Below are 15,988 nucleotides of genomic sequence, written 5' to 3' on the forward strand. Positions count from 1 at the left end.
AATCCCAAAAAAATCCTGATTCCTCGTTCATCCGACGCAAACCGATCTTTGATCGAGAACAAGATCTTGACCTGCCAGATTACGATGTCGTCGACAAGGGAGTAGAGATGGTAGCGTCGGAGAACGACAGCGAGAGGACCTCAAGTGCCTCGAGCGAGGTCGTCAAAGAGGTGGTGCATGACTGCGCTCAAAGAAGCAGAGCGAAGGAGCTTCATCTGATCGCTAGGGAGATTAAAGAGCTCGAGATGTTGATAATGGCGGATGCTCCGGAGACCAGAAAAATGACTCAACAACCAAAGCCCCAGAGATTAGACACGGAGGATGAATCAATCACGAAGGAATTCTTCCATCTGCTCGAGATTGGAGACGACAAGAAGGAGCTCAAGAACGGCGAGCACAACCTCGCCGATCTTAGTCCAACCGATGACCTCATTCCAGATCTCGGAAAGAACTTGGGTTGCATAGTTCAAACAAGCGACGGGGGCTACTTAGCGTCGATGAATCCTTTCCACGCGCCGGTGTCAAAAACAGATACCCCTAAGCTTGCCATGCAAATTTCTAGAGAGTTGATCGTCGGAGACGACAAGTCGGCGACTGGGTTCCAAGTGTTCCAGAGGCTGGCCCTGTTGGGACCAGAAGAACTGTGTTCCTTGACAGCCATGGAGGATCTGACGGGCAAGACAGCAGAGCAGATGGCGTTCGAGGGCATCGCATCTGCCATAATAAGTGGCCGGAACAAGGAAGGAGCGAGCTCCAGCATGGCCGCCAGGTCGATCGCGGCGGTCAAAAAGATGGCTGTAGCGATGAACAAGGGAAGAAAAGAGAGAGCTTCGAGTGAGGAAGCGATGACTCTGGATGAAGTCTTGTTCGTTGCCCTGCATAAGATGGAGGCCATGGCCGTGGACGCCCTCAAAATCCAGGCTGACATGAGCGATGAAGAAGCTCCCATGGAAGCTCCACCTTCCGATAACACTCTAAATTTGGTCCTTAAACATGAGGATTGCTGCATGAACTGCAGCAGAGCTACAATTGTAGTGGTGATTCAACTGAGAGCTCCATTGAGGGGGTACGAGGCAGTGGGAGCTCCCATGATAGCCATGGTGCAAGCCTTGGCAGAGGATCAGCTGGGTGAAGTAGTGGAGGAGGAGAGGAGCTTCAAGTTGGAGAGTGTTCATGTGGGAGGGCTCAAGTTGGGCTCCAACAGTAAGGCGACTGCATGGGATGGAGAGAAGCAGAGGTTGACGGCCAAGCAATGGCTAGTGGAGAATGGAGCAGGGAAGGCAGGAGGTGGGAGAAGGACGAGGAAGCAGCAAGCCAAGAGGAACCAAGATTTCATGTGGAGCATTTCTTCGAGTTTCATGGCTAGTGCATGGCTGAAGCACGTCAGAAACCCAAATTTAATCACAGTTTCCTCGTAATGAATGTCCTATGACTGAGTAAAACTCATGCATGTTTGAAGACTCTTTCCATCTACTTCGTTTTATTAATAATGGAAAATTCGACGATTCAACAACAATAACAATAATGAATAAATAATATTATGTCTGCAAATAACGAGACAGAACATGGGCATAGGATACAGCAATGTTTGGCATCAGCATCTCTAGTTGTCAATATGATGAACAACACATAACTCAGCTGACGATTTGCAGATCACGTGTCGATTCCGTCTCAAATTCATGGACCAGTTAACGGCAGGGACATAAATGGGAACAAAAACGATTTATGAGGGACATAAATGGGAACGAAAACATTTGAGGGACATAAGTGGGAAAACTCAGAAATAATAGGGACGTAATAATGTATTTCCCCCAAAAAAATCCATGAGATTTCGCATTTCATGCGCACTGCGCCGGCTCGGCTCGGCTCGGCTCGGCTCGAGCTTTTCAGCTCTTTTTATAGGCCGGTCAAATACAACGATAAATTTCTAAATACAAGGGATATATAGTGTTATTCACTATAGTACTTTTGACTCGATGTCTCGATCTGCCAATGTAAGTCGCAAAGTATTGAAATGTATACTTAGAAGCTCACTAGATACTGGTAGATTTTTAAATCCCGATAGCAGAAGACTTGTACTGATCTAGACCAGATGTTCGAAATCGACGATTCGATAATTTAGAATCATCGGTACGACGATTTTAAATAGGTCGATCCTTAATCTTAACCGTCCAAAATGATTACACTTCACGGTTCGAAACCGCCAGTTCACGGTTCGGTTCACGATTCACCATGGTTCAAGATTATTATGTTAAAAAAATTTAAAATTAAAAATTAAAAATTAAACATTACAAATTAGAAATTAGAAATTAGAAATTAAAATTTATTGGAAAAAAGAACTTGCACTTATTTAAGTTGTCTACGTATCCCTTTAGGGGAATCAAAGCCCACGTAGTTCTTTTACATTTTTATCCTTTTACATTTTCACTCACTTCCATTTCCTGTTCTTGTCGTATTTGTTCCTTCAGTATCAAAATCTTCAACTTCGTCATTTAGAAGTTGCATTCCTTGGATTCTTTTCTCCGCTCTGGTCCAATTGTCTAGTAATATTTCGGCTTCCAATGAGTCAGGAGACAAAGTTGATCGTCGTTCATCTAATATGTTGCCGCTGACACTGAACGTCTGCTCCACAGCAACAATTGACACTAGACAAGCTAATATTTCTTTGGCGATCACGGAGAAGACGGGAAAGCTTTGAGCATTCTGTGATCACCACTTTAAGATATCGAAATTTTCATTATCTGTTTCATTAAAATCAAAAGAAGTCGTAAATAATTCTCAAGTTCTTGTATGGAACTTGAGGATCCTCGTGGACGTTTTGTCCGTTTTTTAATAAGAGTTGTGTTTTTGTAAGTTTTAAATTACTACTAGTAGTTTATTATATTTCAGAAATATTAATTTGTATTCTATATTTTACATAATATTGATTATAAATATCATAAAAATAAATTCTAACATTATATATAATATTAACTGGATCAAGGAAGAAGAATCTTTAATTGAAATTAAAGCGTCCTAATATAAAGTTAACATTTCTTGTAAAACTTCTAATTTAAATTTAGGATCTAAAGCAAATGTAATTAAATAAATTTTAGGAATTAAATAAAAATATTTTCCCCATTTAATTTTCATAGTTAAGATGCAAGGAGATAAAGATTCATTATTAATATGTTCATTTAAAACTAATACTATATTAGAAAAATTTTCTAAAACTAATTGAGCAGTGAGATAATAAACACCGGAAAGTTGTTCGATTGCATCATTAAATACTTTTAAAATTTCACAAATACTACTCAAATATTCCATTGTTGTGAAAATAAATATATATTAGTATTAATATTTTGTGCAAAAAAAATGAACATAATAATTCTTTATATTGAAATGAATCTTGTAATAATTGATATGCTAAATTCCAACGTGTTGGTACATCACGTGGAAATTGTTTAGGTCTCATTCCATTAATTTTACAAAACCTACCCTATTGTTTCATTATAGATGGATGAGACCATAAATAAGAAATTGCAATTCTAATTTATTTAATATAACTTTCTAAAATTTTTAAATCATCTTGAACACATAAATTTAAAACATGGCATACATAACGAATATGAAAAAGTAAACCGTCAATAATAGGTTGACAAACAAATTTTAGAACATCTATACAAGCAGTATTGGAATTAGCATTATCTAATGATATTGAAAATATTTTATGAGTTAAGTCATATTCTTCTAAAATTAAACATAATAATTGTGCGATGTTATGAGCATTATGTGATTCATCAAAAACTCTATAAGCTAACAATCTTTTTTGGAGATTCCAAGAGTTATCGATTCAATGGCAAGTCACACCCATATACGAATGTGTTTGCCAATGATCACTCAAAATAACAGAACATAAAGAAATTTTATTATCTAATTTACTAAATTCATCAATTAAATTCTTTTTTCCTTATTTTACTAATTTTTTAATTGTTTGAGTAAGTGTAGTCCTAGGAACATGTTTAGCACATGGATTAAGAGATTCTTTACAAAAATCTTCAAATGTGCATTTAGATCCAAAACTAAAAGAAAGATGTTTTACGGAAATAAATTTAGCTAATGATTCTCTTAATTTATTATCCGAATATAAAAATAAATCAGAATCGATACTATCGCTAGTTGAAGAAAATCTTGATAATTGTGTTTGAGAACGGTCGAGCCCATATTCCGTCGGGTGCTTCGTTTCTACATGTCGTTTCAATGACCCATAGCCGTCGTCGGCTTGGAATTTGTAAGAAACATTGCAGTGCTTACATTTTGCATGCATTTCTCCCTACGGAAGAGTGACCTTCTCAAAATGTTTAGTGAAAATAGATGACTTTAGAGGAAGAAGTTCTCAAACCTTAGAAGTAATTGCATCGGTAATTTCTTGTGTTTCAGGTGTCCGATTCAGAAGATGCTCGATCTCATCATCGGTAGATTGAATGTTGGGGTCCTCCTCCCGCAGATTCATTATTTGCTTTCCCTTCCGAGGTCGAGATGATGCACCTCCGCGGCCTCCTTGCATTGTAATTGAAAATTGGAAACGAAAGCGTGTAGAGAATACAAAATTGAGATTAAGAGTAAGAGTAGAGAAGATATGTGTGAAAATGATGAAATGAACTCTCTATTTATAGAGTTTTGATAGTAACAGACACTAAATCATAGTCATTGATAAAAAAATGATCAGATGATCCTAACCATTGAAAAAAATACCAAAAAAAAAAATCCCCAACGGTTATGAATTGCCGGTTAACCGACGATTCCAACGGCTATGAACCGCCGGTTAACCGGCGGTTCAAGTCGTTAAAAAAAAAATTACGGCTGAACAGGCGGGTTGAACCGTCGGTTAACTAGTGGTTCGCTGGTTTTATAGCAGTTGAATCGGAACCGGCCCGACAACTTGTCGTGTCGATTCCGGTTCGACCCGGCGAACCGGGTCAATGGGCAACCGGCCCGTTGACCCGGTTACGAGCCCGAGTCGAGTCCGAGCCAAACCCGACCTGAGGTTGGGTCTACCTCTTGAATGAGGACGAATCATATGGATCAAACTTTGCGATCTAGAAGATGGACCACTCTATTCATTGGTTGAATCCCTTGGATCCCACCTGTTATACAAGTGAGATCCAGGAAATCCCACCAATGAGATACCCTGGTCCAGGAATGGACCAGGGGTACGCGTCCAGAGGATCCCATCCACTCTTGCACATGTTGCCTTTTTCCGGTGGGTATCTTGTTTTTTTCTTTGATTGGTTCAGGGAAAAGAAAGAAAATGTGAACAAAAGAACCGTAGATAGTCCTAAATCCCTAATAGCAAAGTTAAAATTGTATACAGTCTCTATGTCAGAAAAAATTTATTCTTATTCCCTACATACAAACTTTTCTTTATTTCAACTCCCTTCCAACTTCCTGATGCACAATGATTTATCTAATTGCTACCATTTTTTGGGTAAAAAAAGTCTAAAATGAGATATAATTCCTCCTAAATGGAGCACGTTTAAACTAGAATAGAAAAAATTAGATCAATGAATTTTTTTTTATGAAAAATATATTTTTATTTTGACCCGAATAAATATTTTAATCATAAATAATAATCATAAATTGTAACCAAAACCGCCTTCCATGATCCTCTTCAACAAGTCCTCTAGCGTCAATTCCTTGCTGGAGTAAGTGATGGTCGATGCTTGCACCACGAGGAGAATGAAGAGGAGGGAGAAGAGACTAAATAAATTCCCAATATATCTTAAAACTCCCAATATGAGACTAAAATCGCATTCACAGGATTTCTTTTCTCTTCCTTTCCACCTCTTTTTCATTCACATTTCTAACACTAAATAAAAAAAAAATTTAAAATGAACAAATAAATTTATATTATTAAGCTCAATAATTAATCAAATAAATTTCGAACAATCAAACAATCTTGAATTAAGAATTCGATAACATATAAATAAATCAAACTCAAGTCAAGCTCAAACTCATAAAAAAAAAATCAAATCAAGCTTGAACAATCATTTTAATGATTTAGTTCATTTTAGGCTTGGATTGACTATCTTATCAAATAAATTTAAACACTCTAAAATTTGACTTGGCTCAACTTGTTTACAGCCCTAACCACAGCAATGCCAGCATTTCCAATTAACTGCCTCGCTAAATGTAGGGTTACTGGGGTGCATTGGAGTTCCCATTTGTGTAATGTTTTTTGCTCCTGTTTTTGTTCTGATTTCTCTCCAGTGTTTACAGCCCTAACCACAGCAATGCCAGCATTTCCAATTAACTGCCTCGCTAAATGTAGGGTTACTGGGGTGCATTGGAGTTCCCATTTGTGTAATGTTGTTTGCTCCTGTTTTTGTTCTGATTTCTCTCCAGTGTTTCAAGTAAACCATACTAACTGATAAACCGATGAACCCTCAGTTTCCTTTTTTTTTCCCCAACTAAACTGAATTCAATTTGGTTCAGCCTGAAGTTAATCTGGTCTAATTTTGAAAATACTGATTTCCTAGATTTTCTGACACATCATTTAACTGCATCTTTAAGAAAAAGATAAGGGATAAAAATATTTTTTTTGAAAAAAAAAAACACGAGCAGATGGCTTTAGCAAACAGAATTATAATTGTTCAATGTGTATTTTCATCAGAATTAGGTATTCGAGTTAAATTTGCGATACTCTCTACTGCATCATGAGCAACAGCACAAGAAACCACATCAGATACAACATGGTCACTTTCCAGATCATTCTCTACCTGCAGGTTGTCTTCAGCAGGATCATCAGGAAAAGGACGTGGCTTCTCCAGGGAAGCCGAGTGACAGCCATCCTGGACTACCTCATTTTCTGAAGCTGCTGAAACCGATATTTTGGTTTCTTCAGAACAAACCGTTTCTGTGGCCACGGGTTTCACATATCTTGTGGTTTGTTTACGATAAAGGGACATAGCTTTCTGCAAGGAATAAAAATCATAAATGTATAATTAGTCCATCCAGAAACGGAACCATCATAGTCACAAGCATATAAAGGGCAGCCGGTGCAAACTTAAAAATGTAGGCATAGCCTGATTTCATGTATCAAGCATGCACCGTGGCTGAGAGTTGCATCTGGCCAAGCATGGCATGGTTGGATGGATTGTATTTAACACAGACTATGTCATATAGTGCTGACCTGGGCAATTTGTGCATCATGATTCATATGACACCTCTACCATGGGGTGTTGTGTAAAATCACATTTGAGTTGTCCAATGCATGATCAGATAATTTTGAGTTGTATACCAAACATAAATCCAATGTAAATCAGCCCAATGTATCATTTACAATTATTTATGAAATAAGCAAAAAAAATTCATATAATTCCTAATCCTAGGAAATAGCATGACAGAATGACTTCTAAAATGAAGAAAGAATTAGGTTTGTCCGGAAAAAGAAAAAACGATTGGAATGTCCCACTGAATTAATGGTGCGAAAATTTATGAAATAAGAATATACCTTGAATACATCATCTTTGGCAGTGGCATAGAATGATTTCAAAATAGAGCGCGTGTCCATTTTTTCTATCTTGTCATCTTTCTTCATCTGAAAAATAAAAAAAATATTGCAAGTTATGGTACATACAACATAACCAAGTAAGCCATATTTCTATTTTTTTTTTTTTTGTCAATATCGGGTACACTATATACCTGAAAGCATCCAGAATTAGTCAAACTGCAGATATTTTTAGTATTCAATACTCCCACTTGGGATGTGCATCTTTCATACAACTCCAAACCAGCAAGATCAGATGAGATATCAATCCTGGAAAGGTAATTAGCAACATAATTCACTTTATTCTCCAACATGTGAGAGGACTTGAATGTTTTCTTGGTTACAGCCTTGTGGGGAGACTCCATATCATTCTTAGAAGTGGTTGTGTCACTTGATTGCTTTCCACCAATGCTTTCAGTTGGCAAACACTTTGATTGGACTAGTTCATCTGTCAAAGATTGTGTTGAAGACTGTTCTTTCCTCAATGCTGAATCCATATTGTTGACATTGTGATCCTTCCACATCTCAGAACCCATTTCCCAACCTCTACTGCCCATTAGTTGTCCATTCTCATCCCATTCTTGCCTCCCATATATATGGGTTTCATTACCAAATATACCATTGGTTCTATCCCACATCTGCATCTGAGGATGGCATAATTGTTCAACAGAATTATGCCAACCAAATGGCCGTCCATGTCCAGAAAATCTCTCGGCCATCTCATGCATGTGATACGAAACACCGCCATGTGCCAAATCCATAGGTCTAACTCCAAACAAGGGTGGAGGTGGAAAGTGGGGCATTGCTGGATGAAATCCAGGAGGTGGTCCATGTTGTAAAGGCATAAAAACATTTGTTGCTGGGGCAGACCAATTAGGAGCACCTTTCCGGGCATTTCCATGTCCCCTTTCAAATCCAAGTTCACTTGTGCGTTTGTAACGACCATAAGATCTGCGGTCATTACTATGAGCTTTATTATCCTCTTGATATGGACCCAAGACAGAAGGGCTGTCAATCCCAACCCTTGAAGATGATGGAGGACGTAGGTGATTAGGTGAACGGTCTGAAATATTACTACTTCTGTAGATAGATGATGACCCAAGAGGTGTTGTTTCCCTAGCACTACCAATAGCCTGGGACATATCATCTGGAATTGGCTTTTCTGAATCGTACACTCCTCTGTCTCCCTCATTATAGCTAGCATTCCTTTGTATAATTTCAGTGTCAAGGCTTTGTCTATAAGCTCGTTCATATTTAGATGGCGATCTTTCATAAATTCGATGACTACTTTTAGTTGAAGATCTTCCCTTTGACTGATTCGGTGAGCTACAATCATCTGATCTTGAAGCCCTATCATACTTTAAAGAAGCAACAGTTTCTACCAATAGTTCACCTGAATGGATGTCATCCTTCGTAGTTAGTTTCCCAGATCGTGGTACAGTGTTTCTGTCACGAAATCCTGAAGAAGTCATAGAATCTCCTTTAGCAATTGTGTTGGGACGTCTTTCTTCAGGTGACAATACTCTATGACCCGAGTCTTCATACCTCATGTCCCTGCAAAGAAGAAAGATTAGTAAAAATTGAACAGGTTAACTGAGACCAAGATCAAATTCCCAGCGAAAAAGCCTCAAATACTAAATGATGTAATTGTAGACAACAGAACTAGCCTATATGCATCACTTTCCACCAAACAGAACTATCAACAAAGGTTCAACTATTTGCTCAACTACATGCCCACGAAGAGAAAGAGGCAATAGACAGTCATAATGCATAGCTCAGTAAGAAATGGAACTAACAAGCCTATGAAACTACTGTCAAATCAATATCTTAACCAAAAATGAAATTAAACACACACATACACACATCAATTATTGTCAGTTTCAAAGTAAGCCCAAGATCTATCACCAGTCAACCAGTAACCTAGAAATAAAACTTATGCGCTTTCAAGTAAAGAAGAAATTCAAAAGAAAAAAAAAACAATGAAGACAGTTGAAATCATAGATAGATGTCACATTTTAATTGCAATCATTGTTCATTTAGGTGCAACATTGCTGTTCATAAAGAAGGTGAAATGGATGAAGACATAGCCCACTGTTAGCTACCATTACCAAGGAAATAGCTAAAAAGTATATGAGAGGTTAGATAAAAAATGAGTACCTGTTAATATCATTACCAGTATGATTGATGGAGCTGGCAAAGCCTTTAAATTGTTTATTCTTTGGACTTGATTCACTCTTCTCTGTTCGATATACTGATCTAGGTTTATCGTTGTAAGTAGTCCTACTGGCACTTGATGCATTTTTCTCAGCTTCCTGTTGTAGTTTTGTACCTCTCGGCTTTGAGTCACCAGGATCATCATTGGAATACCGTCTCCTCCTATCTTTCAGTTTGGTGTCACGAGCATCAACATAAGTATCATCCTGATTAGTGTCCTGAAGTTTAATTTTCCTATAACCATCCAAAGATTTGTTTTCATCTCTAAGATGGAATCTGTCAGATTTATCACTCGAGCGATCTTTAGATAGTCGCTCATCTTGGTTCTTGTCATCATGGTGATTTTGATCTCTATCATTTTCATTCTTGTATTTACCTTTGTACTTGGTGTTTTCATGCCTTTCATCTTTATGGCTTCGGCTTCTGCTATGATCTCGTGAAGATAGTCTTCTACCATCAGCGTCCCTACTATCCTCCAATCGTTTGTCCTTGTCTTCATTGTCATCCCTTCTTGTGTGTTTCTGAGACCCTTTCTCTGTCTCAGCACCAGCCAGCAAATCCTGAACTTGACTTTCTGTAGCTGAATAAATTGAAAATACAAGCAAAAATATGAGACGACAAAGGTGACAAACCACTAAGATCAAAAAAGGAATAAGTATGCATATAAAAAGTACTAAACCACAATACAGAACATTATTATAAACATCAAAAAAGGAATAAGCATCCACAAGGCAGGTGATTAAAAAAATAGTTAAAAGCCCATTGAAGAAGATCATTTCAAATGCAAGCATTAAAATCCAAAGATAAGAAAAAATGAAAATGACTCTATTTGACTTTCAAACAGAAAAATCAGTTATGAAAGAATTTCCGCAGAGAAAAAAAAAAGTGCAAATGATATACACTGATAAGATAAACAGAGTAATACTGCAGAAAACCTTTTCTATTTAAATGACATCTCAAATCATTTTCATGTAGCCCATATAAAAGCAATGTGCAAAGGCACGGAAACATAATTAAGCCACCATGCAAGTTCAGTGAAGCTATCAGAAGGTGCTTGTTTTTCTTAATTCTTAGTGGGAAACGTGGTGGAGATGAGCAATCATTACAGCTCATTCTTGATGCAACTGAACTATGATTAACCATTACACAAATCATAAGAGGATCCTAAAATAGAATAATTAATTCTAAAGCCCATAGAACAAGATGAAAATACATCCAAGGAACACCTCAAACTTCCCAGTTGGGAACATACCATATCCTCAAGAGCCACCGTGGCACTTTAAATGCAATATATGTAATTGGGGTTTATAAAATATAAAGATTTACCAAATATGTTCCTCAAGCTTCATAGCAACTAATAACTTGCTTGGGCAAGAAACAATATTTCACACAAATGACATCATAGTTCAAGAAAAAAATTAAACGTGTCAATGTCGGGTTATGATGAGTAAGTGCCTGTAGAAAATCCAAATAAACTTGAATCCTTAACCGCCTTTTCTACTACCAAACATCAAATCAAATCTTGAAATGAAACAGCAAAGCCAAAATCAACCAATACAAATTTTGTTTCATACAAGAAAATAGTGAAGAAAATAATGATGCTGTTCGTACAAGAAATTTTGTTAGAGAACTTTCAACAATCCAATTGCTGGGTTTCTTTTATATCGATATGAGGCATAAATATGATGGGGTACACAAAATTTTCACCATTAATAAATAAGGATAGCAAAGTCATCATTTGAGCCAAACTTTCTTTCTTCCTCTCTCATGCATATTCTATACTAACTATGTTCAACTTCCACCTCCACAAAATCAACCTCAGACTCTGTATCTTTGTTCATAAAATTTTGATTTTAATTTTTACATTATCTAACCATTGACAACCTGATCCACAAGGCAAGATAAAGGGGAAAATAAATGAATGATATAACAGTATTTTTACCACTACTCCAATAATCGTCAGCCATCCATTTAAACTTACTGGAACTACAAGAAGCTTTCATCTTTTTATGATAATGTAATATAGAATTCTTTTCAGCCGCACTATCATATACCAGTGTAACTGTTATAACAAATTCCAATCAAAGCTGATTAGCCTCTGATTTGAGAAATATATTTCTGAGTAACCTCTAAACATAAGAAATTTGGATTTTAATATTTTCAGCAGCAACATTAGGACAAAGACACTGTTGCAAGACACAAAATGTATGATGCATTTAATATCTTCCAGATATATAGGCATGCATGCATTTGAGAATGCAAGTACATTTTCAGGCCCATTTGCCCAAATTAAATTAAGTTGGTGATGACTTTTATTTGGTGAATCCATTAAACAAACAACTCCCAAGACAACAACATGCTGTTCTAGTTCCATACAGTGTGTAACAAACCAAAAACCTTATATCAGCAATAAGATGACTACGAATGGTATATAAAGAATGTGTCCATGATGTGCTAGCCAACATCCACAATGATTGGTAGGTCATATTAAATTTTCTTTTGATAGAGAAGAAAAAATAGCATAATTTATCTCATATATATTATCTCACGTTAGTTTCTACTAATCTCAACTGAATATATGGATTGGAAATCCAGAACTTGCTTAACATTCTCATTGTATGTCAGAAAACTTCTCCAATGCTCATAGTTGTGGTAATAATTAACTGTTTAAGATCAGGCAAGGATCACACTATCGGTAAAGCCTCAAGAAACATGCTCTATAACTATTATTACTACCAGTCTACAATGTTGCCAAGATTAAAAAAAAAAAACGTTTCTACTGGATCAGTTAGTTAAATGTAAAAGTATTAGAATACTATATCATTAAATTAGCAAAGTATTAGACCATCATATCATTAATTAGCAAAATGATGTGTCTTCCTTACCATTGATTTTTGCATTTTTCTTCAGGCAATATTCTTCATTGTTTGAGAGAGTTTTAGAACCATTTTTCCTGTTGTACTGGTCTTCAGATTTCTCGTGCCTGGAATCTTGAACCTCCCTGTCCTTATTATTGACCCTCTCCTTTCCATCCTTGTAGTGATAACTTCGTTCTCTCTGGTTTGAATCTTTCTCAGACTTTCCCTTCATGGAGTCATTCCTTCCCCCACGATCCTCATTCCTTTCATTAGAACCATCATCTCTTCTGCTTGACCTATTCTTGGTATCATTAGTCTTTGCTTTTGAACTTTTATCCGGCTCCATGGGACCAAAATCCTCACTTTTTAACTTTTTCCCGTCGTTTTCCATGCCACCATTCCACCGATCAGCAACCACCACCTCCTCATCCCCTCTTGTTTTCCGCTTCTTCTCACTGGATACATCGCCATTGCTACTGCTCACCATCTCTTTCCCAACATGCTCATGCGAGGATCTCTGTTTCTCCGGCATCAGATCCCTAGAAACCCTGCCTCCCGTAGTCTCCTCCTCCCTGGTCCTCCTCTCCCGCAGGCTCTCCTCCTCCTCGGAGTCGGAACAGCCCCTCGAGAGCTTACGCGACCGGTGCGACCTGTGTCGTGAATTTCTCGGCATCTTCAAGAATCACCCAAAACCCTAATTTCTCAAAAACGCCCTATCGAGCGAGCGACCAACCGACCGGGAACCTACAAAAAGTAAACAAACACGTTACAGAAAACCTCCGCCGAGAAACTTCAACCAATCCACCGGGAACTGGATTAACCGAGATGTCTCCCAAAGCGAGGGCAGCGAGCGAGCGAGCGAGAGAATCGACGGTCTCCAAGACGTCGACGCAGAGCGATCGAAGAGGAAAAGAACTATAATCCCATGCTAGGGAGGCAGGCGATCGAGAAGGAAAAAAAATTGAGGGGAGGAGGCCGCAGTGGCGGCGGCGGCGGCAGGGAGAGAGAGGAGGACGAGGAGGAGAAGTGAAAAGAGGGGGCGACAAGGAAGGCGAAGAAATGGGGTTCGGGTAATAGACACCTTAAATGACAAAAACACCCTCACGTTCCCTAATCGCTATGCGCGATGACTTCTCACACTCCTCTCCTGGTAACAAAGAAACAACTGTAAGGGCATATTTGTAAACGTCGATTTAACTGCTTTGCTTTGCGGTGGATCCGCTAAGAGACACGGTGGTAACTGAATGTCGTAATTTTAACATACTCGAAAAACGTACCCAAATTGAAACCCGTCAGTTTATTAGGTAGACCATTCGTACCCAAACGGACCGTGTCGGAGATGGCCGTGCTGTAGGTTTGACTGGACGTATGACAATTACAAACAAATGAATTAGTAAAAGCTTGCCAACTTTATTGTTATATATATTGTTAAGAAAAAAGAACCTTCAAATTTCAATTAATTTAGTTTCCAAATAATGATGCCTGTCAGGAATAAATTGATTAAAAAATATTTAACTCGGAAAGTGGAAAATATTTTCTAAGAAATTTTTTTTTCATTAATAATTTTTTAATACGAAAACATAAGTTGGTTCAAGTTTAGTGGTTTTGGAGAAATTTGTTAAAAGTAAATAAGTTGAGAAGAAAAAAAAGAAAAAAAAATTGAAGAATGTTTTCCAAATTGTGTTTTGCTAAAAGGAAAGAAGAAAAAAATGGTAATTTATCAAACCGTCTAATTATCCCTTAAGATTAATTAAATTAGGCACGATACTTTACTATTTGCTAAATTAATTAATAGCTTAGAGTAATAAGTACTCAACACTTTATGTGGTAAAAAAGTGATTCGTTCGCTTCCAGCGCCCTCCTGTCAACCCGTCTCTAGATTAATATGGATGAGGTAAATCACGGATGACTACTAGCCATTAGTGTAAATGAATAAGACATGAGGGAGATTATACTCGGACCTCGGTCACACCGAATTTCGATCTCAAAACTTTATATGATAATATTCCATATCTTAATCATCACATCACTTCGAGGGGACCATAAGTCAACGCCTTAGTTACCACACTTGCTTGCGCATTTGAGGCATCAAACTATTACTTTCTTGGTCACGCCCGCAGCACACTACATGTAGTTATCGAAGTCTCATCCAAAATATTCACAGAAAATATATATATTTTATTGTTAAAAATTATTATTCATCATTTAATTAACATGCAATTTGTCTTTCAATCATAGTCATAAAAAAAAATTCCTTTGAGCAAACTTATAACATCACTTTTGGGGTATATTTAGTTGAAGATTATTATTATTATTATTAATTAACTATTTAAAATTATATTATTTAATATTAGTAATTCTAAGTAATAGAGCAGATAGGAATGTGATTATAAGGTAAATTTGGTTGGAGATTATTCTTTATAATTTTAATTATTTATCTAAGATTATGAACGAAAATCTTATTTAGTTTAGGTAATCGACGATTTCTGAGTAATAATTCATGTCTGACATGTCAACAAACGGGGTATGCAATCCAAAATCAGAAAATATCAAAAAATATCAAAAAAATTAGGTTTTTCTTAATTCCGAGATTAATAAAATTTTTTAACCAAAAATATCATCCGATATTTATACTTTGGGATAAAAATATCCCTAAAATTTTATAATGAAAAATTTATTTTAAATTATAAAAATTAAATAAAAATAAAAAATGTGATATTTTATTTTCAAATATAAGGTTGGTTTATATATATATATATATAATACTAAAAAATTTCAAATTAAAAAAAGTAAGTTAAAAGAAAAAATAATAATAATAATATGTATCGTTTTATAACAAAGAGTAATATAGTAAAATATTAAATTATATTATAAATTAAAATCTTTAAATAATAAATTTTTACTATATTATCTATATTGAATCAAATAATATTAAATTATATTTTATTTCTCATAATTTTAATTATGTGATTATTAGATAATCATATATCTAAAGTTATACATGATAACTTAAATTAAACACACTCTAAAAAGATGATGAGGTTTTATGTGATTCCAAAGTAAATAAAAATAAAAATTTATTGTCTAAATATTATTCTCAACATAAGTATTCCTAGGATTGGACAAATTCCCGAAAATCCTGACCCTTCCCGAATCCCATCCCATTTCCGACCCGAAAATATCCTGACCCGACATTTTCCCGACCCGAAGGTTCAGGATTTTTCCCGTCCCAATCACTATCGGGAAAGGGATCGGGAATTTTTTTCTCCTGACGGAAATCCTGTCCCGACCCGATTATATTATAATATTATTTTTTATATTAAAAATATTATTTTTTTATATTAAAAATATTATTTTTTATATTATTTTTTTTATATTTTAAGCAACT

The 15,988-nt window shown here is 36.3% G+C and overlaps 2 protein-coding genes across 2 annotated transcripts; one reads left to right on the plus strand and one right to left on the minus strand.

Annotated features, from left to right (window-relative positions):
* The first annotated feature begins 107 nt into the window (after positions 1 to 107).
* On the plus strand, positions 108 to 1,418 carry LOC122004699 (protein PLASTID MOVEMENT IMPAIRED 1-like). The gene has a single exon (XM_042559549.1). It carries the CDS (start codon positions 108 to 110, stop codon positions 1,416 to 1,418), a length of 1,311 nt encoding a protein of 436 aa, XP_042415483.1.
* A 5,190-nt stretch (positions 1,419 to 6,608) lies between these two features.
* Positions 6,609 to 13,645, minus strand: LOC122037846 (dentin sialophosphoprotein-like). The gene is made up of 6 exons (XM_042597300.1): positions 13,422 to 13,645; positions 12,628 to 13,344; positions 9,686 to 10,322; positions 7,684 to 9,082; positions 7,493 to 7,579; positions 6,609 to 6,953 (listed from the first exon to the last, which is right to left on the minus strand). The coding sequence occupies exons 2-6, from the start codon at positions 13,271 to 13,273 to the stop codon at positions 6,633 to 6,635; spliced, it is 3,090 nt and encodes a 1,029-aa protein (XP_042453234.1). The 5' UTR covers positions 13,274 to 13,344; positions 13,422 to 13,645; the 3' UTR covers positions 6,609 to 6,632.
* Between the last annotated feature and the right edge of the window lie 2,343 nt (positions 13,646 to 15,988).

This window comes from Zingiber officinale, chromosome 1A (genome assembly GCF_018446385.1).
Source record: "Zingiber officinale cultivar Zhangliang chromosome 1A, Zo_v1.1, whole genome shotgun sequence".
NCBI classification, from domain to species: Eukaryota; Viridiplantae; Streptophyta; class Magnoliopsida; order Zingiberales; family Zingiberaceae; genus Zingiber; species Zingiber officinale.

Bases quoted from the DNA above. Each gene is read 5' to 3' on its own strand.
- LOC122037846 (XM_042597300.1), bottom strand. From the start codon at position 13,273: ATGCCGAGAAATTCACGACACAGGTCGCACCGGTCGCGTAAGCTCTCG. The intron at 10,323-12,627 runs GTAAGGAAGACA...CAATTTATTCAG, and splicing joins GAAAAATGCAAAAATCAATG to CTACAGAAAGTCAAGTTCAG. The intron at 9,083-9,685 runs GTACTCATTTTT...TCTTCTTTGCAG, and splicing joins ACTGGTAATGATATTAACAG to GGACATGAGGTATGAAGACT.
- LOC122004699 (XM_042559549.1), top strand. From the start codon at position 108: ATGGTAGCGTCGGAGAACGACAGCGAGAGGACCTCAAGTGCCTCGAGC.